Raw genomic sequence first — 26,801 nt, forward strand, 5'->3', positions numbered from 1 at the left:
CGGAGAGCACGCAGCGCCCTCCCGCCCCGACCATGGCTCCTCCGCCCGCCGCAGGCAGCACCGCCCCTGCGCTGCCACCCCCTCACAGCCACCGGGACTGCAAGTCCCAGCGGGCAGAGCGCGATGTGCGCTGCCGACACGCGCGCGCGATGCCTCGTAGGCCTGCTGGGATATGTAGTGCGTCAGACCTTCCTCAGCCTCGGCCCAACGCGGGCGGGGAGCAGGGCGGTAAATATCGCGGTACTAGGGCAGCGCTCTCGCGAGAGTTGGCCAGCTGCCGGTGCGCATGTGGTAGTGCTGGGTATGGCGGGGTGAGGGGCGCGCTCGGGCTGTGCTGCTCTCTCTTCTCCCTTCTCCTTCCTCTCCTCCGCTCCTCTCCCTTCCGGCTCTCACGGAGCTGTGGCTGAGGGCCGGGGTCAGGCCAAGGGGAAATTCGGGGGGTTCTGTGACCCCTTGGCGCCATTTTGCTCTCCCAGTCTGCACTTCCTGTCTTGGCCCCGCGTACTGAGGGCAGAGCCGCTGCCTCCCCCCGCGTCCCCACGGGCAGCCGGAGCAGAGATGGGGAAGGCGACGAAGCGGAAGGAAAAGGCGTCAGTGCCTTCCACTGCAAAGGGCCCCGTGAAGTCGGCCATGGCCTTGGTCAAGAGCAACCCCTTTGAGGTGAAAGTCAACAGGCAGAAGTTTGACATCCTGGGGAGGAAGACCAAAAATGATGTGGGGCTGCCGGGTGTCTCACGGTCCAAGGCCATCAAGAAGGTAAGAGGACATGCAAAGCGCGGAGGGAGAATGGTATATTGATGTGGGAGATGATAAGGCTGGAGCCCTCCCAGGTGGAATGAGCGCCCAGCGCTGTTGTCGCAGCAGGAGTGGCCGGTCCCCTCTCAGTGCTCGGGGGTGATGCCGAGCTCGGGGATGGCTCCGGCCAGTGCAAACCCCCGGGCTCAGGAGTACAGCTCTGCCTTATTGCTTGGTGGGAATGGCTCTCTTCTCAAGTTACCCACGTCCACAGTACAGTGGCACGTGTTGTCGGTAAGTACTCGCCCGGAGTCAGTGTTCATGGCGTTGCTCGGTTCTGGTCGTTCTAGGATGTTCAGCTTCTTGATAATGTTGTAATGGTGGTATAATAGTGAAATATTGAAAGAGCACTGAGGTCGGGATACAGTCAGAAATGTGTAGCTACAAAGAAACTACTGTCGATAGGGGAAGTAAATGCAGGTCATTTTTTGTGCACAGCTTGAATAGTCGTGTTGTAGAACTATGTTGGGATGTAATGATCTGTTCCCTGCTGTCATAAGAATGACCATTCCACTTAAGAAGAGTAAATTTTTTATCGTCAACCCTTGTACCATTTTCAGAATGCCTCTTTTTCTTTCTCCATTGCCATCAGTAGCTACCTGACCAAAATCTGTGATGCATAAGGGAGAGTGTGTCATAAAATGCATCTGGGATTGCAGCAGCCTGCCTTATTCTTGGGTGAAACACAAGACTTCTTAGTGCTCTGTCACCTCACACAAACCAGCAGAGAAGGTTAAGTTAAAGCTGAAAAAAGGCAATTTGAAAGTATGTCCCAGAGATTCTCTGACATGTTACATGCATGCTGTTGTTGAACAGAATTTAAAGCACTTACTGGAAGGGCAAATGCAGTGAAAACAAAGAGATATTTTATCATGTTACGTGTACTGTGAAAGGTAATGCATTAAGTATTTTCTTTTTTATCAATAGGAGAAGTAATCAAATAATTGAGTACAAAAAAAAAGCACAGAAATGCTTTTTGATATCCAACTTATTAAGAGATATTAATGTTCATGTAGAGTGTCTCAGCTGTAGAGACAGTATAAATGAACATTATACACTAATGTATAATGTACACATTATACATTATAAATATGTACATATTGCACATTACAATATGTATAGTGGTCCCTGTAAGAAGTAAATAGAAGGTAGAACTGGCACAATATTAGATGGAATCTGAGTTTTAGTGTCATTTACAGCAGCATATGAAAATTGAAGGAGTAGGAAACCCAGCCTTTTCCTTTAGTGCAGCACTTTGTGAGGTTCTGGTAATATGAATGGCACAGTATCTTTCTGTAAGAATCAGTTAATGTGTTTTAAATAAAAATGGATATTTCTTGGCCTAAACACAGCCAATATTTTTTTTTCTTTAGAAACTGTATAATATCTTCAGCATGAAATTATAAATTAGCTTCCAGATTTTGTTACTATTAGTCAAGATTTTAGAAAACTTCATGAATGCATGAACATTTTAGGATTTGGGGTTTTATTTAATAATAAGATAAATCAGATATTTGTCATTAATTATGCATTGGAAAGTAAACCCGTCTCCTTACCTGTCCCAAAAGTAGACCACACAGTAAGTACCTTGTACAGCTGTGTGATAAACTTCTTTTTACTGACTTGATGCTTGACTTCCCCACACTGAACAGAGACACAGGGATAGATGTGTGGATCCACTTGAGGCTTTTATGTCTTAGATGAAATGACCAAAAAAAGTTCAGCTGAGTTTTGCTGGCTTTTTTTGCTTTCTTTAATATGTTATTCTTTGTTTACTAAGCTTGAGACATGTCAGAATTCTGCAGTGTAAATGCACAGGTTTTGAATGTGATAAAATAAAGGTGAGATATGGTGTAACATCTTATCTTCCCTTGGGTGCTTATAAGAGAACCTAATCTGAATGTATTGTATGAGGTTCCCATCTTTTCTTCATGTTAATTTTTCCTTCTCTTTCATTGCATTCTGGTAAATTATTATTTATGATATGATGGCAATATAAAGAGTATTATGTTCACTGTGGAGTCTTTTACTTTTGGAAGTAGTTACTCTCTGTTCTTTGAATTTTATCTCCTTTTGTCTTTTTCCTTCCAGCGCAATCAAACATTGCTGAAAGAATATAAAGAAAGAGAAAAGACAAATGTGTTCAAAGATAAACGTTTTGGTGAATACAACACCAAAATCACTCCTGAGGAAAAGATGATCAGGCGATTCACTCTGGAAAGACAGGTAAATGATTTTAAAGAAGGAAAACACAAATAAAAGCCAAACACAAAGCCACAAGGCACACTTGAATTTTTAGTTGGTAGTCCCCCTTAATAGAGGCTTTTGCAGGGTAATGCTTTATTTTTTATTTTATGGGTTTAGAACCTACAAAAAAGGAATTTTTCATGGAAATAGAAATTTTTTCATTAAATCTATTTGGTTTTGCCAGGCAGCTGTTTGAAGCAGAGGTTTCTTTGAGCACTGACATGCGCGAAAGCTAGTTATAAGCAGATTCATTGATTAGTTGGTTTTTTGACTGCTTTGTTTTAGGAGTTAAATTAGGAAAAGGTGGTCACCATCAAGTGTATTCAGTAGCTGAGCAGAGCTCTGTGACTTGCTGTCATTCTGTACTGTGAACTGAATGTGCAGTACTATCCTCTCTGCCCCATCATACTCAGTCTCCAGAATTAAGCAGTGTAATTTTTATAGGTTGAAATCTGTTTCATTAGGCCTGAAGTGCAGTAGTTAAAAATTGATGTTGCTGATACACAGATAAAACTTCAGCTTCTCTAGGTTTTTTGGATTAGTCCATTTGTACATTAGTGTGAGAGAGACATGACACTCTCTCACTTGAAATGTATTTGAATGAAAATACTGGTCTGACAATGCTCTTATTCCAGTTAAATTCCAACAAAACTCTGGAATAAGAATCTCCTCAACTAGCACTGAAACTAAAGGCTGTGTTATTTTGTTGCTTGGGAACTAAAGATCTTTTGCTATTTCATTGGTTTGTTTTTCTGTTCTTAGCAAAATTATGGAAAGAAGAATATCTATAATCTTAATGAAGATGAGGAATTGACTCACTATGGCCAATCTTTGGCAGAAATTGAAAAGCTAAATGATATTGTTGATAGTGACAGTGACACAGAAGAAAGAGGAACACTTTCAGGTGAGAAGTGCCAGCTGGTGTTTCACTGGTAATTTCATTACTGCTAAATGTGTACATCATTTGTTCAGTACTGTCTCTCAGTGAGAGAGAATGTTCTTGGTTGGAATGTGTAAAACAGATTTGATAACTTCTTAGTCACACACAGACCAGTTCTCTGGGTTTTAGCAGGGGTTAAGTGGGACTGGCAGGCTTCTTTACTCTGTGAGCTTTTCAGCATAAACAGGTACCTGGATTTTGAGCCCTTTGGCCAGAATCTAAAGTGTGACTTTTCTGGGTGCTTTCTTGCATCTTTAGACCTCCCTTTTGGATAAATACAGGGCAAAACCATGATCCTACCTCATCCCAAGAGTCTGTCAGTGTAAATTATGTGTCTGACATAATCTCTTTTGGTATGGCCATTCTCATAGGGATGAGACTAACGCATGATTGATTGATTGGTTCAATAGTCAAAATTGCTCCCATTCTCAGAGAATAGGGAGATACTGTCCCAGCAGCAATTTTGCAGTCATGTGTGGATTTGAATGATTAACATCCTGCTATTTTTTCCCCTAGCTGAATTAACTGCTGCTCACTTTGGAGGGGGTGGAGGCCTCCTTCGTAAAAAAGTATCAAGTGAGCAGCAAGACGAAGAAGAGGAAAAGCCGAAGTCTAGGAAAGAACTGATTGAAGAGATGATAGCCAAATCTAAACAAGAAAAGGTGAGTTTTTAACCCTGAAGTATAAATGAGCATGATTGAGAAGCTGTCACCATCCCTGTATTTGTAGAATAGAAAAATAGTGGCATAGCAAACAAATGAGGAAGCTATCTGAGAGCAGTCCAAGCTCCTTGAATGAAGTCTGACTTTGTAGGCATTTTAGATATAACTTATGTGTCTGCCATTGTTTTGTATCTCCCCAAATCTCCCCTTGTGTTCACACCTGCTTTCTGAATGCAGCCCTTGTACCATCCAGCATGGCTCTATACTTCTTCCACAAAGAATGTTTGCATTTTCAAAATGTTAAATATTTGAAATAATTCATTTGTTAAATGAATGTTGAATGTGTTTTAGTTTTAAGTTGTAAATGCTATGTCATGTCCATCTGAACATAACTGCTGCATTTGTTTTTGTTTTCTTTTTCTAGCAAGAGAGGCAAACCCGGAGAGAAAGTGCCTTAGAACTGACAGAAAAACTTGACAAAGACTGGAAGGAGATCCAAACCCTTATTGCCCGCAAAGCCCCAAAGTCAGAGAGGAAGGACAAGGAAGTAGAAAAGCCCAAGGTGAGGTTTTAATTACACTGATTTCCTTGGTTCTAGTAACTTGTAGTTCTGACTTATAGTGGCTGAACTATAAGGCCAAGTTAGCACTTCATGAAACAAAATGTTTGCTGCTATTCACATTGAAGGAGTGCAGCAGTTCTAGAACAATCTGATAGTTGGAGGCATATAGGGATTTGTGTGATTTCTCTGATTTTAATTAGTTTGGTTTTCTTTAATTATCAAGTGAGAGACAGATTGCAGGCTGTAACAATACTCTTGACTGCAGCTTATTTGTAGGACAAATAAATTTTCTTGAAGAATTAAAATTGTTGGGGACACTGACTTATTTTGAGTGCCTTTGGAGTGTTCCTTTGATGAAACAGCTAGTACTTGACAATAGACATTTCCTTGTTGAAACTGGTCTCTGTCTCTTTCAAAAAGGGAATGAAAATAATTTACTTTGAATAGATATCATATGGTCTCATGCTTTTTCTATCATTTGTATTCTGTACTAAGGGAAAAAAACTTTCAAGTGTAAGAATAGGCATTCTGTTGGGCTTTTTATTTTTCTTCTAGAAATATGTATTTTCTTGCAGAACATCATGAATTTCCATTTATTGTTTTGCAGTAGAATCGAGATTTTATAGCATCAGTTAACTAGTACTTGCATTAAAACTGATCTCAAAGTACAACAGAAGATACTGGGCCAAAAGTTCATTTTTTGGTGTATTGATTTTTGGGTTTAAGTTGCTCCATGACATGTTGAAGATCATTGAATAGCAGCATCCCTTTTATTTTCTTTAAGCTAGACTTCTATGTAGTGGAACTAGGAAAGGCTTATCTCATGTGACCGTGTAAAGTGAAATGTAAATTATTAATTTATTAATTCTGGCTGTGTTTTGAGGGTTTTTAAAGTAATATGTAATCCAGTTATTTATTTTTTAAGATACTCTTTTCAAGTTTTTCAGTTGTGACTAATTTAAGTAAGGAAAAGGGAAATTCCAGGAGAATTTCTCTTCAACTATTCTTACCATTCCTTATCTTAATTCTGAGCTGAGTGTTTTTGCAGCTTGCTTTGGAAGCAGTCTTTTCCTTTTATCTTAACAGTCTGATTTCTTAGCTGTTAGTCTGGCAGAGGGATGGCTGCAAAGCAGAATAATGAAACTTAAGATAATAAACAATTGCATAAATATTTCTTTAGCCTGATGAATACGATATGATTGTTCGAGAACTTGGATTTGAGATGAAAGCAAAACCTTCAGAAAGGCTGAAGACAGAAGAAGAATTGGCCAAAGAGGAGCAGGCCAGACTCCAGAAGCTCGAGGTATACCATTTATGGCTGAGATTGTTTGGGGCCTGTCTTTTGGGAATGACTGCTTAAATTCATTCCTTGACCTTAGATTGTAAGTGGCTGTACTAAACTGCAATTCGTCAGAGGGTGAATTCAGGAAATCTTCTGTTTGTGTTTGTAATCTGATATTAAAACAACCAAAAAAACCCCATAGACCTAGTATGTGACTGTTGAGGTTTATGAAATGAGTCAATCTTCCTTCAATAAAAATGTAATGTTACTTTGATTTGCCTTTAAATGTTTTAAATTATTCAGGGTTGAGAGGTGCTCCTAAGTGAGTGGAGTATCGTGTTGCACAGCAGTTAAATTAGTACACTGGACAAGTCATTTATTGCTCTCTTCTGTAGTTGCAAGAGCCTTTCAGTGGTAGCATGAGCATAGCTTTGCTTTGCAGAGGGATGTGAATGTCTTGGAAATGTTGCATGCTATTTCTGCTACCTGGAGTGCTGAGTCTTACAGAAAGATGGAATAATTGGTAAATGTTTCACTCTTTTTTTCTTTCATTTTGTTTTGGTATACTAGGAGCACATTTAAGACTGTAGGGAATTCAGTACCTGCAGATTACATCAGAGCAGCTCAGTATCTAATAGTAGAACAGAGAGATACTTCATTTTCTACTCTTACCATCTTAGAGTTTGATGCTCAGTCCATTTCCCAAAAATCTTAGGATATGGTTGTGTTCACTACAAGCTTGTTACACACACATGAAACAGGTAAATGCTGCAGAATTCTGAAACACTTTAGAAGCTTTTATTTTCTAATGATGATTCTCATAAGCAAAAGAGACAAATTTTAGAATAAGAGGACACAATGCTTCTGGTTAACCCGGTTTTAAAGCCTTTTAAATAAGCTAATGCAATTGACTGTGTGCTCTTACCAAACTGTACTCCCTGCAAAAAAAAAAGGTATTCTCAGCTTTTGCCCATAATTTCTCAAGTGCTGGGTTTTTTCTTTACACCAACTCTTTGAGTAATCCAAATTAACTGGTTTTTCCTTGTGTTTTCCTAGCTGTAGTATTTGAGAGCTCTGTTTTGATGTGGTTACCTGATTGATGTCAATGTCTCACATCTGGGTGTGGTATTCCTTGTGAAACACAGGCAGATCGATTACGTCGCATGCGTGGCATAGATGAAGAGACAAATCAAAAGAGACCCAGCCACATGTCAGCTGATGATCTAGCTGATGGCTTTATCCTGGACAAAGATGACAGACGTTTATTGTCTTACAAGGTAAGGTTTAAAATGTATGAATTTTCAGAGGTCTGTAAAGAAGATTAGGAAGAACAGTTGGCAAGTGAGCTCTGTGGAGACATTTCATTTAACCTCTTGCTCAGAGCAGGGTCAGCTGTGAAATCACCAGTTTACTCAGATCCAGTCTGTTCTTGGGAAATCTCCAAGAACGGAGGCTGCTCAGAGAGTTGTGCACTGACTGCCCTTACTGTGAGGAGGATTTTTTAATATCCAGGGTAAATATGCCCAGGTATGCCTCTCCTCACAGAGCAGGTACCCCAGCCCCCAGTAGTCTTGATGGCTTTCTACTGAATTTACTGCAGTTTATCAATACCTTTATTGTATTTGAAGGCTCAAAACTGAGTGCCGTGTTCTGTGTGGTATTGCAAGTGTCAAGTCTCTGTGTCAAGTCTCCTGACTGTATTCTTGCTGTTTAGAGTAGCCTCCCTGCCACTGTCCTGCTGGGTTGAAGATGGGCTCTATGGCATTTCTGGTTTTGTTTTGGTTTTTTTTTTTTTTTTTTTTTTTTTAATTTTCACTGTATTGATTGAGCTTTCACTGAATTTCAGTCTGAAGATGAGTAGATTTCTGACATGTCTTTGATTAAGGTGGCAGAGCAACATAACCTTAAAGCTGATATTACCAGTCACCCTGACTGTGGTGCACGTGTGTGCTGATTCTGTCTTCTCATACACAAGTAACAAGGGAACCTCTGCTGTCCCTGAAGGGGACAATACCAATTGGGAATGTGAATTTAAACTGATGATTAATAAAATCAGGATGAGACCAAATATGTATCTGATATGCTATTTTAACACATAGAAGCAACATATTTTTATACTAAGAATGTTTCTGTAATTGATGTTGAAGTCTTTTTTTGTATAATCTACTAGTTTTCCTTCTGTGTGGTTTCTTATATTCCTCATATACTATCTATTCTTCTTCCAATTTCTTCCAGCCCCTTGAAATACCCTACATTTTTTATATCTGTATGTATGTTCTCTCCCTAATGTCCTTTATTGGCTGGCACTGCTGGCATTCACTGCCTGGTCAGGGTAGAATGGCTCAAATTCTCTTGATGCAAATTTAAGATAACTTTGCATGGTGATTGTGTTGAGGTGCTACCCCTTTATCATTATTTTAACTAGCTTGTTTTCTCTATGGACAGGATGGAAAAATTAATATTGAAAATGAGGAGGAGGAAGGGGAGGAGGGAGAGGAAGAAGAAGAGGAGGAAGGAGATAATGAGGATGAAGAGGAAAGTCAAGAAGAATCTGCAAGTGAAGATGAGGAGGATGCTGCTGCAGATGGCCACTCTGATCTTGAATCTGATCTTGAGAGTGAAGGAGAAGCTGCAGAGAACAAAGAAGAGAAGAAACATGAGGCAAATGAAAATGAATCACAGAATGTGGAGAAATTAGATCCAAAGAGAGAAGCTGCCAAATCAGAGCTTCCCTATACATTTGCTGGTAAGCAAAGGACTGATGCAGGGACCCTTTGTTGTCAGGGGTTTGTAACAACCAGTCAGTTTCTCAGCCCTGTAGGTCTTACATTCATTCATGAAATTTTGCTTCTTAGTTGTCTTCTACTATTCAAAGAGCAGCCAGTAACTGCTCTTTTTAGTGAGCAAACCTAATTGTGCTTGGAGAAGTAGGAACCAGATCTGTTTCATCCCAGAGCACTTTCTGTGCCTCTGAGCAGCATCAGAATTGGAAGATAAAAACAGGGCAGTAAAATAAAAATACCAGTTCCTTTCTTAAGGCAACCATCTTATCCAATCCACAGTGCTACTGTTTTACCTAAGAGAAGCCAGAACAGTATTCTGTGATTTATACTTACAGTTTCTCTGGTGTTTGGACAGACATTTTTCTCAGAAGATGCTTGGAGAGACAAGATTCTGAAGTTTAATCCCTGTGATGTGACATTGAGTTATTGTAGAGACACTCAGAGTTTGACTGGTTTTGGGTCCATGCCTAGCAGGAAGGAGGAGACATGTTTCAAGCAGTACACAAAACATTCATTAATTCATTTTAAGTACGTAATTCATCTTACTATTGTCCTATGTAGATTTCTTGAACAAAAGTATCTGTTGCAAGATTAAACAACCTTTCAAACAACCTCCTTAAGTGCTTGTGTTTTTCCATCCAAAGATGATGACTTACTGCACAAAGCCTTTTGAATTGCATTCAGGATTTGCTTTAACCAGAAAGAAGTCATAGTAAAGTAACTCAAAAAACCACAGCTAGTTAGGATGTCTTCTAGTATGTTGAATTCTGTAAAAAACTAATTATATGCCAGGGTTGTTGGGGTTTTTGGTTTTTTAAAATAATTTTTTATTTGTGGCCATATTTTTACTTTTCTTAATATTCTTCATGCAAAAGCTAATTGGGTGTGAATTAAACAGAAAGGTAACTATTATTGGAAATTTTTGGTTGAATGTCTGTTTAGGTTTAATTCTTCTCTGTGTCAACATAGTTGTGCTGCTCAGCTTGCATGGTAGAGGATGACTTGGGTTTTAGGCATTGAAAAACATGTTATTTTCTGACTTGTGTTCATAGGAATAATTCTACATACATGCTAATAGAGTATTGGTGTTTAAAAGTTAATTATTTAAAACATTTCTGGTGTCTTTCTTTCTGAACAATATAATTTTCAGATTGGAAATTTGTTGCATATTCACTTGAATTAAAGATGTAAAGTTTGAGATTTTTGTGTGGTCAATTTCTGGTTTTGTTTTCTAGTTCCTGAGTCCTACGATACATTTAAGTCTTTGTTGGCTGGAAGAACAATAGAACAACAGCTTATTATACTGGAGAGGATTCAGAAATGCAATCATCCAAGCCTTGCAGTGGGAAACAAAGCAAAGTTGGAAGTATGTTTTGTTTTATGTTTAAAATAACTTCTAATTCCAGAGTAAGTTTTAGTAAGTATTTAGGGAGCAGTATAAAGTATACATGCTTCTATGTTGTGAGTAACAGTAGAATTAACATGATAATCTTCATTTTCTAAGTCTGTATCACTGTTCAAGAATATGTACAATGAAGAAAAACTTAATAATTTTAACATATTTCTTGCAGAAATTGTTTGGCTTCCTTTTGGAATATATTGGAGAGTTGGCAACTCTGGATTTACCAGAGCTCAGAACAATTGACAAACTGGTCCTGTGAGTATTAAATCCTATGGACTTTTGCTCCTTCAGGGTTTAAAGAGAAAAGCTACCTAGAGTAAAGAATTTAGCTTGTTGCTTGTTTCAAATATTCTGTAGAACTTGTTGGCAGCTGGTAACTCTTAGACTTTATGTTTTAACTTTGTTTCACATATTACTTGATCTAGTAATTGTACCAAGAGATTTTCAAAACCTCAGAATGTATTTTTTGATCTGCAAGGTGCTTTTTGTGGGTAGTGGATAAGTAATACCATATATGCATGAAAATCCTGTCTAGGAGGCTCTTTAGACAGCTGTTACAGGATTTTAAGCTTTGCAGACGCTGTGCAGTTTCTGTTGCAATCTCTGTCTTTTCCATGGGCTTTAGCTCTGTGAATTCACTGAGAGAGCTAGATGCAAATGGAATTAAAGTGCTGCAGTGAGCTCATATGGAAGTTCCAGCTAAACACTTTGCAGGAAGTTGTCAGTTTGGCATTGCTGTTGTCAAGTATCTGACGGGCAGTTAGGCTGTGAGGAGAGAGCCAAGATTGTCTCTGAGGTGTACAGCGAAGGACAAGAGTCAGTGGGCAAGGGCTGCAGCAAGGGAAATTGCAATTAGATTGAAAGAAAAAAAATCTTCTCAGAAAAGGTACTGAACATTAAAATAAGCTTCCCAGAGAAGCTGTGAAGATGGAGAAAACTTAACAAAGCTGTGAGCAACCTGATCCAGCTTTGAAGTTAACCATGCTTTGACCAGGGGGCTGCATGAGATGGTCTCCAAAGGTCCCTTCCAAACAAAATTGGTCTGTGGTTCTTATCTTGACTTTCCAGGATAGGCAGGTTTCTTTCAAGTTATTTTTATGTAGTTTTCAGCATATTTTTTTATTTCCTGCTAAAGTCAGTAAGTTTTTCAAAATCTGTTCCGTGCAGTATTAGCATTCATTGCTCTGTTGCATTCATCAGGAAGCGCTCTCACCCATTGATACTGTCCCACATGGTTTGTCCCAAAGAGTAAATATGTTTTGATTGTCTTTTAGAACTGGGATACATTAATATCTCTGCAGACAAATTTCACCGAAAAATGCTGGGAGGCCAAACAGATTCAGGCTCCAGACTGCATATGCCTGTAGGCACTAAGCATAGGCCAGGAGCTGATCTAACTTTGTGTTTGGGTTTTTTTTTTCTTGTTTGCAGTAATAATTTTGCTAACCACATTGCTGCCTTACATGTTGTTTAATATTGCCTAAGAGTGTTTAGAATAGTGGGCTGTCTAGTGTAAACCAGCATACTTCACTGAAGTAATATCTAAAGTCAGGAGATTCAGAAGGATACATCATAACCATAGCAAATGATTTAAGAGTGTATTTTAAAGTTTAAAATTATTTTTCATCTAAGATTTAGAAACCTGCAACTCAGAGATTCTCAGATCAGAAGGCCAAATGAAAAATACATGCCTCTGTAAGCTAAAGTATTACAATAATAATTTATATTCAAAAAAAGAAACATTTGTTGCAGGCAATTTGTCATTGTTACAATACAGATGGAACACAAGAAATCTTCCTATGGGTGCTTAAAAATCAATTTTTTATTAACATCAGTGGCATAACTTGATTATGACTTAAATTTCTTGTTAATAGGCCACTGTACAATCTTTGCCAGATGTTTCCTGAAGCAGCCAGTGACAGTATCAGGTTCATCCTTCGAGACGCTGCACACGATCTGGAGGAAGTAATTGAAGTCAAAGGCCGTGCAACACTTCCAGCCTTAGACACGGTAACAAATCCACTTTGCTGGGATTATCTCTTTGCATTAGTGAGAGTGGCAATAAGTGCAGAATGACATTATGTAGTGAAATATCAGCATCTGTGATTTTCTAGGCTTTTTTTTTAAATTGCCTTTCTGGAGGTAAGTTGTAACAAAAACCCCAACAACAACAAAAACACCCCCCCACCCCCCCCAAGAAACAAACAATACACACACACATTGATCAGAATAAAAGTGTGACTGTGGAATTAATAAGGTGATTAAAATTGTCTATCCAGTCTTCATAGCAGAACACTGTTTCTTTTCCTGATGAATCTTAAATTGGTAGTTTTAGAAAGAAGTGTGACTTCTTTAATTGTGTTAAGTACAAATGTTTAAAAAATGTGCTCCATAGAAGTGCAATGTCTCTTGGGTTAAAAAAAAAAAAAAAACAAACAACCAAAACAAACAAACCCCAAACAAAAAAAAAACAATCTAAGAAAAGATTATGGATATAAAATTGCAACATTTTTTAGTACTTTATATATGATAATGGCCAAATTAGTGACTTGGAAAGAATTTCTTTCCTTGTTGTATTGGTAGTAGCCCATTTTCACTTGCCATGTTAAATGTGAACAGATTCCTTTTACAGTGTCTAAGTAAATGGCTCTTGGAGAATTCAAGAAGAGAGCATAGGAAAATTAGTATTTTTAAGTTGTAGTAAAGTTTCAAAGACAAACCACAAATCAAATTCAGAGGGAGCTACTTGTTTTCTATCAGCTTGATGAATTGCTGCTGCCTAATGGAATAATTAGACTATTGAAGGAAAATGGACTGAAGCCTTGGTTCTTACAGCTTGGAAGATGTATTGAGTTGTTTTGAAGAGTCTTTGTTCAGGATATTTGGGGTTTGCAGGAAATGTATTGTCAAGAGCTTTTAACTTTATTTTTAATTTGTCACTGTCACACTTAGAACACCAGTCCCAGTTCTGGCTTTCATTCCCTTCACTGGACTTTGCCAGGTTGCAGGCCATCATTATCTTTTAAAGTGGAATTATATCACTTTGTACTCCCAAAGCACTTGTTTGAATGAGTATTCCATAGATCAGCTGTCTTAGTAGGCTTTTCATATGCCTGCTGTTATTTTGGCCTGCAATTCAGAATATTTAGTAACCAAAACCCTTCAGGAGAGTATTTGTTCACAATTGAGGAGCAGCAGAGAGGAAGCAATGAAACTTCCATCTGGTTTACTGTGTAAATATCCACTTAAATAATTTTCATAATTACCTTGCAGCTGATGTTTAATTTCCATATGATCTTGACAGGTCACTCAAATCCCCTTCAATAAAAGTGTACCTAATCACTGCTTAGCTCTTTTGGCTGCAACTGTTTGTTGGCATGTGTCAGTGCCTGAGGACTCTGGTCACTTCATTGTCTGTGTTGAGGATTGGTTGAAAGGTGTCACAGGTCCAGTGTTTGTGTGAGAGTTGGTGACTGTGGTGAGCTGTAGGGGATCAGATGGGGTTCTCATGGAGTAAAGGGGGTTGGGAGGCAGAGTTCCTTCTTAGTTGTTCTTTCAGCTGCCTCAATCCAATATTAGATCTATAATGAATGTCTCATAATGGATATTCCTTTTTCTCATCTAGCTTCAACAGTTGTCTCAATAAATGAGTCATGTACATCATACCAGATTTCTGAAAATTATGTTTATAGTAGTTTTTTTTTACTACTCTGTAGTAGTTCTTCATTAAAAAGTTACATATGTATAAAGTCAAGATCCTGGGAATAATGTCTTAACTATATTTTGCCTTATTCTGTTTTATGTGCAATCAGCTTATTTATTTGAAAATTGTATCTCTGCTGTTTCCAACTTCTGACTTCTGGCACCCAGTTGTAACACCTGCTTTTATATACATGAGTCAGCTGCTTACTAAGGTATGTCTGTGATGTTGTACCTCAGGATTCTATTATACATATATTATTTCTTCCTCAGACTCCCAATATGTATGTTAGTATTAATGTATATAGTGGAAGTGTATTGCAAAGGCAGCTTTGTGTTTGGTATAGCCACAGATAGTAATTGGAACAAGGGCTGAAGAGGAAAACACCCTTGCAGGCTATAGTCCAACTCACAAAACCATATCTCTTCAATTTTTCAAGCTGTCACAAAGTAATTCCTTCTATGGTGAATTACATGGGGCTAATGGAACAGACTGAATACAATCTGAAATCATTCATTAGTCGTTTCTTTTCCATATATTGCATTTCTTCATACTTGAGAGGTTTTTTACTTAAAAATTTGCAGTATTGTTTTCCTTGAAAATGTACCTAATGCAATGCATTGAGTTAAAATATGTCCTTATTCTTCTATCCTCATATCCTGTTTATGTTTCAAAAGTCTTGGCTAATTGCTCAATTGCTGCCAAGTTGCCCAGAGCCTTCTATTTCACTGATTCATTTCTGAAGGATTTATTGGTTGTGGTTTAGCACCTTCTAGTGGCTAAATGAGTTCTGATAAACCTGTTACTCAGTTCTGCAGATACTCTTCAGTTAAGGACCAGGGAAAGCCAGTGTGGTTCTCAAAGATCAAAGGCTGCAATTTTATAGATTTCAAATGCTTGTAATGTAGTTAATAATTCCTCTTTTTGGGAGATTCTGTATTTGTGATATGTAAACTTTTAATTAGGAATATTTTGTTCTTTTTATTTCTTTTAGTGTCGCATTACAACATTGCAAGATGTTATTAAAGGGTTGTTTATATGCTGCTTGTTCCTGGAATATGTATCTCTCTCCAGAAGATTTGTACCAGAACTCATCAATTTCCTTCTTGGAGTACTTCACATCTCTCTACCCAAAAGCCAGGCCCAGGGTGAGTTTGTTTAGAGTAAATGAGTATTTCATTTAGAGTCCATTTTAGTATTGGGGTTCATCTTTTAAATTTTTTAAATACAAACATTTCACACTGATTACATTGGTTTTGAACAAAAGGCCAAAATAATCTGCAAATTCAGCCAAACGCAACCTTGATTCTTGGGCATCTTGTTATGAACTAGATCCTCTCGTGTTGTTGGCAGGAAGGAAAGGACTGAAGTTATTAAAGGAAATGAACTCATGTTGGCCACAGTGCAGTATTTGTGCAGTGTTGTCATTCTAAACAGACTGTGTGATTGGATTGTGTTCTGAAATTCAGAGTTCCTAATGGATTCCTGATGAGTACCCTGTAAGCTCAAAGTGAGGCAGCCCCTCATGCTGCAGATACCCTTAATCTTCAGCTGCTAGCCATATCACCTAAATGAGAGAAGTATATCACAAAGCTGGTGTTTTTCCTTATTTAACATGGATTTGTAGTACTGTAATAGAGGGCAGCTGTCCCCACAAGCAAGATTAGTAAAATAAGTGTGTAAACTTGGCAATTTGCACAGATAACAGGGATAACAAAATTAGGTTTTCAGTGTGATCCCTATGTCAGCATTTTTTTTTAATATATTTTGCCAGTCTCTCTTCAATTTTTTTTTCTTTTATTAGTTTCTGTCTTTAAAGTTCTGGTTCTGGAGCTCTTTCTGTTGACCAGTTCAGTGACACTAATTTACTTTTGAGGAGTTTTGTCAGAGCATAGTAACTAATTCATGTGTTAATATTTCTGTCTGGGCACAGCATGCAGGAGGAGACTCCACAGGCAGGATATTACCAAGTGAAAATTGGAATTATTTGATAAACTCACAAGATATCTGGGAATGAATGAACTACACACTATTTATTAGTATGCTTATACCTCTTGATAAGATCCTTAAGAGTCTGTTCTCTAAATAGTCATCAGTCTGCTGAGGAAGGTTTAGCTTCTGTCAGTATTCCAGTACTTTAGCAGGCAGCTCCCTTACTTTTCCTTCAGGACTTTTTGCCTTTTCACGCTGCCTTTTTTTCCCCCCCCCATTTTGAATTTTTGAGCTACTACTGATGCCTTTTCTCAACAAACCTATCACTGCAGTTTTATTATCAGGCATGGCTGTACTCCACAGACCTTTCCCTAGCTGCTTCTCACAGCTTAGCAGTTTCCTCTGAAGTGTGAGCCAAGGTTACACAGCTGGGCTGCATCAGAGCTAAGCCCTGGATTCTCAGAACACCAACAGCTGAGCCCTTAGAAGGAGGTGGGAAGAGGTTATGGAGTGGGCGGGTTACACAGTACTAAAAGTATTCTCTCCTTTGTGTATATTAGGAATATTTGATCTGCAGAGAGTTTTGGTAAAGTTAAAATACAGGACTCTGCAAAATTAGATAAGGTACTTGAAAGAATTTTAGTGGTAATCATTGATCAATTGTTACCTAGTTTAAAATATTTCTTTGTATTTCTGTTAATGATTTTGCACTGGTTAAATTTGCATGGTGTTGATTTCTGTTAGGAAACACCATTTCCTTTTACTGAGGAAAACCTCAGTAAAAGATACATAAGAGGTCCAGTGTTCTCTTTGAGAACTTTCCAGTCAGTGTTGATGTTTTGAAGTTCCCAAGGTATCTAATTGTGTTTTTAAATATTCATGGTGGAAGTTTTTCTGGTAGTTGTGATGGTTAAGCTATCAACAGAGAATATTTTAAAATAAGTAGACATGGAGCTCTGGAATGTTGATGCACTGTCACACCAAAAAAATTCTCAGGGTTCAATTTTAACATTAAGTAGAGTCAGCAAATAAACTCTTAATGTTTTAGTTTTATTCTCTTCATCCATAAGTTTCTCACATGAGAAAGATATATGGAATGCAGCTTCATAAGAGACTGAAATACAGTCTGATTTAGAGTAAAAACTATTACCTTAAAAAAGAAAAGCTGTAGGTGGAGGGAGTGGGAAGGAGTTGTCATGGTTGATAGCTTTAGCCAATTGAATTGTTAATGAGATCTGCTATCCTCTCACAAGTAAAGCAGATAATAAAGCTCACATATCTTAGTTCCTGATCTTGCATAAGCCTGTGTGTGTCATGATCTCTTACAACTTTGGGTCTCAAACCTTAAAAATCTTTATTTAAATATACTGTCTTCTGACCTGTCTATGAAGAGCCATATACAGGTTGTAGAGCATTTAAATAATCTGAACCTAAAGTTTGAAAAAGTTTTGAAGTCAATTCCACTGCAAGCTTGCAGGACATAAGGAAAACAAACAGGGGAAAAAGACCCCCAAGATCCAGCACCGAGAATGCAAATTATTTTGTCCCTTAGCCAAGAAATTCCTCAGATGCTTCTTTCATGTTGCTGTATAAGTAGTTTCACAGATCAGCTTGTGATGTGTGCATAGGGAACCTTTAGTGTTCTCCCTGTGCCCTGCTCCAGTGTGTTCCATGCTCCTCCTGTTTCAAACCCCTCAGCTGGAGTGGAGAGGCCCTTACAGTGTGTCTGAAGGCCCTGCTGTGGGCTCTCAGGGGAGGGAGGCTCTGTGGCTGCAGCTGTGGAGCAGCTCTCCCTGCTCCAGCTCACTGTGCCCCATGACCACCTTCTGGCCAAAGCCTTCTGCTTGTGACCCCATGGGAAACCCTGTACCTGCCCAGTCCTCTTAGGAACATCCAGTGCTCCATCCTGGATCACAGCTGCAGTTTAACTGTGCATCCTCTTTCCCAGAGGGCAAATGTGAACTTACATGTCTTAACTTTCCCCATCCACTGAATGAGTCAAAGAATCACAGAATGACTTGAGTTGAAAGAGACTTCAAAGACCATCTAATTCTAACCCCCCCTGCCATGAGCAGGGATTCCTTTCACTAGACCAAGTTGCTCAAAGCCTTATCCAACCTGGTCTTGAACAATTCCAGGGCTGGGGCATCCACAACTTCTCTGGGTGGCCCGTAGTCCAGTGTCTCACCATTCTCATAGTGAAGAGTTTCTTCTTTTATCTAGTGTAAATCTATCCTTTGTCAGTTTTAAACTGTTACCCCTCATCTTATGACTACATTTCCTGATAAAGAAGATATATCTTTCCTGTGGGCCTCATTTAAATACTGGAAGGTTCCTGTAAGGTCTCCTCAGGGCCTTCTCTTCTCTAGGCTGAACAGCCCCAGCTCGAATGGGAAGTGCTCTGGTCATCTTCATGATCTTCCTCTGGATGCTCTTGAGACAGGTTTGTGTCCTTCTCTGGGGACCTCAGAGCTGAACACATTCCTTCAAGTGGAATCTCATGGCAGTGAAGTAAAGGAGAAGAATCCCCTCCCTCGACCTGCTGAGCTTTTGTTGCAGCCCAGGATGCATTGGCTTTCTGGGCTGCAGGGGCACATTGGCAGCTCAGAATTCAGGGTCCCATCCACCAATACCCCAAGTCCTCTGCAAAGCTGCTCTTAGTCCACTCCAGTCTGTATCCATGTGTAGGATTGCCCCTACTCACATGCAGGACCTCGCAGTTTGTCTTATTGAACTGCCTGAGGTTCACGTGGCCCCACCTCTGAAGCCAGGGTCCCTCTGGGTGGCATCCCCTTCCTGTAGAGGGGGACAGGAAGGACATCAAGCACACACTCACCCTGGTGTCCCCTGCAGGCTTGCTGAGGGTGCACTCAGTCCCATTGTCTGTGTCCCCAGCCAACATGTTCAGTAACACTGGTCCTAGGACAGACCCCTCATGGGCCCTCCTCATAACTGATCTCCATCCAGACATGGAGCCATTGGCCACAATTGTGGCTGTGACCATCCAGATAATTGCTTATTACTGAGTCATACACCTGTCAAATTCATGCCTCTCCAGTTTAGAGACAAGGATGTTGTTCAGGACAGTCTCAAATGTTTTGTACAAATCCGGGTATATGATGTCAGTTGCTCTTTCCTTACCCATCAACACTGTAATCCTGTCATAGAAGGCCACTAAACTTGTCAGGCACACCTTGCCCTCATTGAAGCATGGTGACTGTCACTGAGGACCTCTGTGTTTTGCATGTGTTTTGTCATGCTTTCCTGGAGGATCTGCTCCACAACCTTGCTAGGCACAGAGATGAGGCTGATCAACTTGTAGTTCACTGGATCTCTTCTCTTTCCTGTTTTAAAAATGAGGATTTTTTTCCTCCCTTTTTCCAGTCACTGGGAACTACAGCTTTTCAAATATGAAAGTGGTTTAGGAGCTTTGTCTTGCAGTTCCCTCAGGACCCTCAGATGTCTAAGGTCCCAGGGAGCTGAGCACATTCAGGTTCCTTAGTCTCAAGCCTGACCTTCTACAGTGGACAATACTTGGTTCTCCCAGTCCCTGCCTTTGGGTTCTGTGACTTGGGCAGTGTGACTAGAGCACTGACCTGTGTCCCCATGCTCCAGTGTTTTCCATTGTTTTAGAAAAAATTAATACAGATAGAAATATTTTTAAAGGTAGTACAATTAAAAATGTAAAATTAGTTGGCTGTTTTTCTTCAGAAGGAATGTGTGGAAGTGACCTTGTTTAATGACTGTTCTTGGTTTTTTAGGCTATACTGTAGTGCATCCATTTACACCAGTGGGGAAAAATCTAGAATTGCTGTTGGTGTGTGATAAGGAGGATCTGAAAAGCTGGGAGAAGCAAAATGTGCCATTGAGTATTGTGACTAGATTAAAGGAAGCCAGCAGAACAGAGATAAATCATACCAGGTATGTAAGAAGTGCAGAACAGAAAATACCAAATCATCTGTTGTGTCATGTCAGTGACAGTGCTCTTTAGAAGTAAGAACAAGAGTAGAGGATAGTTCTGTGTTCAGTGCACTGACATAAAGATTTGTTGCTGATGGAATTCTTTTGGTATTTGCTTAGGAGAGAGAAATTTTTAGTCTTAATTAACAACTATTTCCAGTTGTAACTGGTTCTGCCAAGCAATCTTAATGGATTCTTCTAACAGTACAAATTTAATTAATTCAGTTGATTTTATTTGAAAATCCATTGCAGTTTTTGCATCTGAAATTGTTAATTTTTTGTGCATTAACAGGTTATCATGTCTAGCCCTATGTTTCGACCTTATTAAAAAATGTGCAGCTCTCTATGAATCTTTACCATCATTCCATGAAATAATGCATCCTGTCAGAATACTCCTTACAAAACATATGCCAGTTAATGAATATCCTGAAAAAATGCAGGTATGTATTCCTCAGGATTTAAATAATCAATATGGTTTTTTATTAATAAATTCTGTGATCTTCATCTCTGCATAAACAAAAAAACCCCAAAAAACAAGTATAAGCATTAATTTTTTCGAAGTTCAGGCATTTTGATATTCCTGTGGAAAAAACAAAAGAACAGAGAATATTTAGAAAAGGTATTTTTCCATTGTATTGCCTATCTAAATGAAGAGAACAGTACTTGGCTTGTAATAATGTAGCATTCCATGAGTGACATAATTTATAAGAGTAATAGGGACATCTGGTTGCTCTTGTACTTTTGTAGTGAATCTGTAAGACCTTGGTAAAATAAATACATGTACCAAACTGGGGAGGTAAAACTTATAACTATATAGGTAAAATGAACATAAATATGCCTGGTCAGTACCTTACCTTGGACAGTTGCTGATTTTCGAGAAATGAGATTCAGATTTTTAATCTGTCTCTTCTGAATGTAGCAAAATCATCTTTTCCTCAAAGAAGCATAGAAAATGTCCTTAGAGAACAAAGTTTTATTACTTAGATGAAGCCAAATGGCCTATGTTTTCTGCCATCAAAATAAAAAAAAAAAACTGTCATTGTTAAAATTACCATGAAGAGTCTGAGTTAAACTGCCTTTAGTCTTGCTTCTTCCTCTGTTAAGTGAAACTACCAGCAGGCAGACCTTTCTTATTGTTCATTTTACCACTTTAATAGATTTCCAAAGGCTTTTAACAGTCATCCAACTTGGATTACAGCATGTCAGTGTTAGCAGTGTCCTAATGAGTAGCTGTGACTTAACCCAGGAAAAAAATACATGGGGATAGCATTACTGTTGATTCAGTTTACAATAGCTTTTGATTTATGGTGGCTTTGATATGCTTTTACAATTGTAACTTGTTCTGCATTTTCAGGAATGGTATCACAGTGCTCTGAAAGAGCTGGAGAACAAAGTAAAACACTATATCCCACTGGTATGTGAGAAAAAGAAGCCAGTGCCATTGAAACAGTATACTCCTAAAATTGTGAAAGTGTAAGTAAAGAAGACTGGATGCAAAGGAAAGGTGCATTTAAACCTTAAGATTTCTAGCAAGCTAGAATGGATTTGGAAAGCAGGACACTAAACAACTGTCTTTCTGCTAGATTTTGTGTATAATTCACAAGGGGACATCTACTTGTGTGGTAGGGAGGGAAAGAAAAAAAAGAAAAGGAATTTTAAGAACAAATATTATCTTGTAGGAAAAATAGCACTAAAGTCAACTCTTGCCCATATAACGAATTGTAAATTAACAAATTTCATGATGATTAGATTGGTATTATCTGGTCAGGTGCTTTACTGAATGCTCTGTCAGGCACTCAAGTCAGAAGAATAAGAGTGAGTAGTTCCTAATGTATATGTAATATATGATGGTCACAGGTAGATAGTCAAAAACACTCATTTAGTTTTGTAGATAATAGAACAGTGTTCTGATTTAGGAAATCTGCTTTATATTGGCTGCTGATTTATTTACCCATATTGGTTATCTACATGGGCACAAAGTGTTTACTTTTATTTATTGTAATAATTGAAGAGGACAGCTTTGCTCTGCCATACACACTTATCCCCAAGTAATTGATGCAGACTTCTGTAAAATGCATCTGCTGAGATGGTCTGCAAAAATGCAAGATGTATGGGGAGGTTCCATCTTTCTCCAGATGTCTTCCATTCTTCTAGTCTAGATTTTTTAGTCTGTTCAAACTGCAGGCTGCATATGGGGAATTGAAGTGTGGCCACTGGCATGATGATGAAGTGCAGTTAGAAGGTCTGGTGAGTGTTTTTCCAGTATGTTCATTGGGCAACTTCTTATTTTGCAACTTAGCCATATAGTATGCAGGAATTAAAATACTGAGTTTATTTTCATACAACCCTCTCCTTATAAATATGAAAAAGTTGTGGGTTTAAGGTGTTCTGTGCTTATACATACATTCTTATTTCAGCTTAGAGTTTGGAAGAAAGCAGGCAGGCAGCAAGAAGGAGCAAGAAAGGAAGCAGCTGATCCAGAGGCACAAACGTGAACTTAAAGGAGCCATCCGTGAGATTCGGAAAGATAACCAGTACCTGGCTAGGATGCAGCTGTCAGAAATCATGGAGAGGTAACGTAGCCTTTGGTTCAGCACCACTCTGGGGCTTGTCCTGCTGTGTGTTCATCTCTTTGCTGTGTGCCAGGACTGACATAAATGATCAACCATACTAAACTTAAGTAAAATGGGACAATTTGAGGAAAAGCAAACATTTTCAATTGAGATAATTTAAAGTGTTTTCAACTTTGTGGTTTCTGTTCTCTAGTTTAAGAGGATGCAAAATGTTTTTATTTAAATGGTGTTTTGGTGAAATTAAAGAATTGTGGGACTTTTTATGAATTAATAATTATTCTCTAAGTATATTGATTTTCCCTAATATAACCTTTCTGAAATATTTTATGTGTTGATTGTTTGTTTTACAGAGATGCAGCCAGAAAAAGAAAAGTGAAAGAGCTTCTTGGTAGCCTTGCTACACAGGAAGGTGAATGGAAAGCAATGAAAAGGAAAAAATGGAAGAATTAATTGGGACTATCTACAGCAGGAAGCTTACTGCTATATAAAACACCCCAATCATGACTTTTCAACAGATTTTAAGTGCATTTTTTGGATGCATTCCTTTTGAGGAGGAACATCATTGGATCTGTTTGAAAAAATGAACCTGCTTATTAGGAAAATCCACAACTTTTCATAAGGAAAATAAAAATAACACTTTTGTACGTGGCATGCTTCTGTTTTATTTTAATGAGAACATTTGGACAAATAATCAGAATTCTGAACCTAAAACCTGATCACACACACCCAACTTGAACTATACACACACACACACACAAATTCTACGTCAGAAACCTTCTGTTACTTCAAGCTGGTGACAGGTCAGTAGTGAGGTTCCATTTCATGGTCAGTTCTCTTCAACAGCTTCATCAAGGACTTGGACACAGGACTTGAAGCTACACTGAGTAGTTCTGCAGAAGACACTGATCTGGGAGGAGCTGCTGACCCCCTCAAAGGCAGAGAGACCCTGCAGGGAGATTGTGACATTCACCAACCATGTGAAGTTCACAAGGGCAAGTGCTGGATTCTGCACCTGGGATGGAGCAACCCTGGATGTACAGACAGACTGGGGAATGAGAGGCTGGAGAGCAGTGCCATGGGGCTCCTGGGCAGTGCAGAGTGGAACACGAGCCAGCAGTGCCCTGGCAGCCAGGAGGGACATCCCTGTGCTGGGGACATCAGCCCCAGCATGGCCAGCTGGGCAAGGGAGGGATTGTCCTGCTCTGCTCGGGGCTGGGGCAGCCTCAGCTCGAATGCTGGATATAAAAGCTACAAGAGAGTGAACAAAGGTGGATGAAGGGCCTTGAGGGGAAGTCCATGTGAGGAGTGGCTGAGGGCACTTGGTCTGTTCAGCCTGGAAAAGAGAACAAGGAGAGACCCCACTGCAGTTACACCTTCCTTGTGAGGGGAAGGGAGGGGCAGGCACTTCTGACACTTTTCTCTGTGTTGACAGTGACAGGACTCAGGGAGTGGCCTGAAGTTTTGTCGGGGGTAGTTTGAATAATAGGAAAAGGTTCATCTGAAACATCTCCCCTAGGAAGTGGTTGCAGCACCAAGCCTGACAGAGTTCAAGAAATTCTTGGGCACATGGTATGACTCTTGGGGATGGTCCTGGTAGGACATTCTATGATCTTTTTTTAATGTTGAATAGTTGCAGGCAGCTCTCATAATCATAATATAATTTAAACAAAACAGTAACATTTTAATTAGTCTGTACCAGGACATACTAAATTGTGTATTGAGTAATGGCATCAACTCTTAAGTAAAAGTCCTTTGTTAAAGCTGTACATACATTCATCTTTTTGCTAAGTTTTGAATTGAGCACAGCTCTGAAGTTCTTAATAATCTAGGGTAATTAATTAGAATTCCTCATTGTATTCAGAACTGTCTGACGTAAGAGAACAGTGATATCCTTAACTTTGTTCCACTTAATTTATCATGTATGTTTAATCACTGATAGCTGCCCAGCATGACTTTGAAAAATATCTGCTCTTCAAAGAGAGCCAGTGAATACTTCTAACACTTTCTTTTTATACTGTATTTGCAAAGCAACATTGCAATGGGACAAAAAGCATCATAGTTACTGATAGGTGCTAATCTGAACTAGGTTCGCTGGTCAGGGATTCACTTAATATTTGGTAAATTCAGTAATAGTTCTTATGCGTTGAACAAATTTGTAATGTTTCCATGGGAAACTGTTAGAAAAATGAAATTCCCTTTTACATTAACATTTCAATTTCAATCTGAAAGACAAGCTATAAAATAAGACCTGTATTAAGAATGAACTAAGGGCTGTGGTTCTTTACAAAAACAAATCCCCCAAGTTCCCTCCATTTTCAAATGCTGTTCCTAGATCTGATCTGTGTTTTGGCCAATGGGTACCTGAGACATTGTAATGCTCTACCTACTATTCATGAAGAAAAACTTACATGCTGTCAGTTAATTTGATTTAATAGTTAGGCTTGGTTGTTTTGGACTGGCTTTGAATGTTTCTTTGTTCTGTTCTCTGGAGATTTTGGTTTGATGTTTTTGGGGCTTTTTTTTTGGGATGTGGGTTTTTTGGCTGGGGTTTTTTTGCTGTGGTTGGTCGGTTGGTTTGAGGGTTTTTTTCAAATTAAACTTGTAATGGAAGCAGGACTAAAACTAGGAAGGGCTGAGTTGAAACACAGCCTTTACATTTAGTGTCTAATGACAAAACTGTCTTTGTTAGGCAAGTCTTGTTCCTTAAAAGAGAAAAGCACTTTATTGAAGGAGAAAGCTTTTTTAAACTGTCAGTGTAACTAGTAATGCAAGTAATATGTGATTATAATCAGCTTTTTTTGGTTTGCAAAAGCACTTCTATTAAGTGTTAAAATAGGCGAGATGCAAAGTACTTGTGGGGAAGATACTTGTCTCATGCAAAAAATTGGTAAGATTCCTATGCTTGAAATCCACTCACACTTAAAAAATTCATTTTCAGTTAGCTTTGCTGATTTTGGAAAAGTTATCTTCTGAAACATCAAAGGCATCTCAGAAGATTAGTATACCTTCTGTTTTATTTCCATTTGGCACAGTAGGAATTTTTTTTTTAACAAAATATTTTATTGTCAAGGACTTGAGAGTGAAGTACTGAAGGAGCTAATTTCCTATTTTATGCTATTAATTGGTTCCTTCAGCTTGGAGTTTTAGTCACAGTCTATACAGCACAAATAAACTGTTAAAAAGTACTACTATTTATTTATCTGACTTTAGCAGTAGCTTCAGAGGACTTGTCCAGCAGGGTATTAGAATCACAGAGGAGCTGACAGAGGCACTGTGATTCTGATTTTTGATACCACTGGCAGCTGCTTTTTATTCCTCAGTAAGGGAAGAAAGAGGGTAGAGACACAATGATAATGTTCTGGGACAAGACATGTTCTGGGACAAGAGGATGATCAGGATTGTCCTGTGATGCTAATAAACAAAAACGAAGGATGAGGAAACCTCAGCTGATAGACTTCCTCAACTGTTTTTGAATGCCAGACTGAAAGTAATTCTGTTTGAAATCTTGTTGAATGAGAATCACTGTATGCACTTTTACAAATTATACTGTCAGTTTTTAAAGTCAGATTTAATATTGCAAACCTGGGACTAACTGTGATGCTTAACACACGGTATTTTCCATCAGTGGGAAAGCAAGACTACGTAATCCTGCCTCAGCTTAACAGTCAGTCTGGTCTGACAGTTTTGCCATTGCTCAGTACCACAGCAGTGTTGCTGCTCTGATGTGATAGAAGGTTCTGGTCATTTGGACTACCAAGGGCTTGAACATGTTTGAGTGCTGGCAGATCCTTTCTCATAGAGCTTCTTGAACACCATCACACTTAGCAAGCACTGTCTTGTCTCTCTGTTTCTTTTAACCCAGGATTGTCATAACAGGCCTTTTGACACATCGATTATCAATTGTAAATCTGTATTTAATTAGCCAAAAAAAGAAACTGTTCTGTAAGTAGAATCAAGTCATCA

At 38.8% G+C, this 26,801-nt stretch overlaps 1 protein-coding gene across 2 annotated transcripts; it reads left to right on the top strand.

Annotated features, from left to right (window-relative positions):
• The first annotated feature begins 311 nt into the window (after nt 1–311).
• On the top strand, nt 312–26,273 carry NOP14 (NOP14 nucleolar protein). Of its 2 annotated transcripts, none has more exons than XM_058803364.1 (18): nt 312–756; nt 2,887–3,021; nt 3,805–3,946; nt 4,499–4,644; nt 5,069–5,206; nt 6,387–6,509; nt 7,634–7,765; nt 8,934–9,234; nt 10,507–10,637; nt 10,843–10,928; nt 12,548–12,683; nt 14,486–14,587; nt 15,368–15,521; nt 20,067–20,226; nt 20,558–20,705; nt 21,620–21,738; nt 22,683–22,838; nt 23,189–26,273. In XM_058803364.1, the coding sequence occupies exons 1-18, from the start codon at nt 559–561 to the stop codon at nt 23,286–23,288; spliced, it is 2,607 nt and encodes an 868-aa protein (XP_058659347.1). In that variant the 5' UTR covers nt 312–558; the 3' UTR covers nt 23,289–26,273. The 2 variants fall into 2 exon arrangements, with proteins under 2 accessions (XP_058659347.1, XP_058659348.1); XM_058803365.1 differs by lacking the exon at nt 312–756 and adding an exon at nt 806–1,029.
• Nucleotides 26,274–26,801: the final 528 nt, after the last annotated feature.

Source organism: Ammospiza caudacuta, chromosome 4 (assembly GCF_027887145.1).
Source record: "Ammospiza caudacuta isolate bAmmCau1 chromosome 4, bAmmCau1.pri, whole genome shotgun sequence".
Taxonomy (NCBI): Eukaryota; Metazoa; Chordata; class Aves; order Passeriformes; family Passerellidae; genus Ammospiza; species Ammospiza caudacuta.

What these genes read in the sequence shown, in the direction of transcription:
- NOP14 (XM_058803364.1), top strand. Translation starts at nt 559, where the DNA reads ATGGGGAAGGCGACGAAGCGGAAGGAAAAGGCGTCAGTGCCTTCCACT. An exon ending in AGAAAGAGGAACACTTTCAG is followed by an intron (nt 3,947 to 4,498) that starts GTGAGAAGTGCC and finishes TTTTTCCCCTAG; the next exon opens with CTGAATTAACTGCTGCTCAC. An exon ending in GCTTCCCTATACATTTGCTG is followed by an intron (nt 9,235 to 10,506) that starts GTAAGCAAAGGA and finishes TTTGTTTTCTAG; the next exon opens with TTCCTGAGTCCTACGATACA.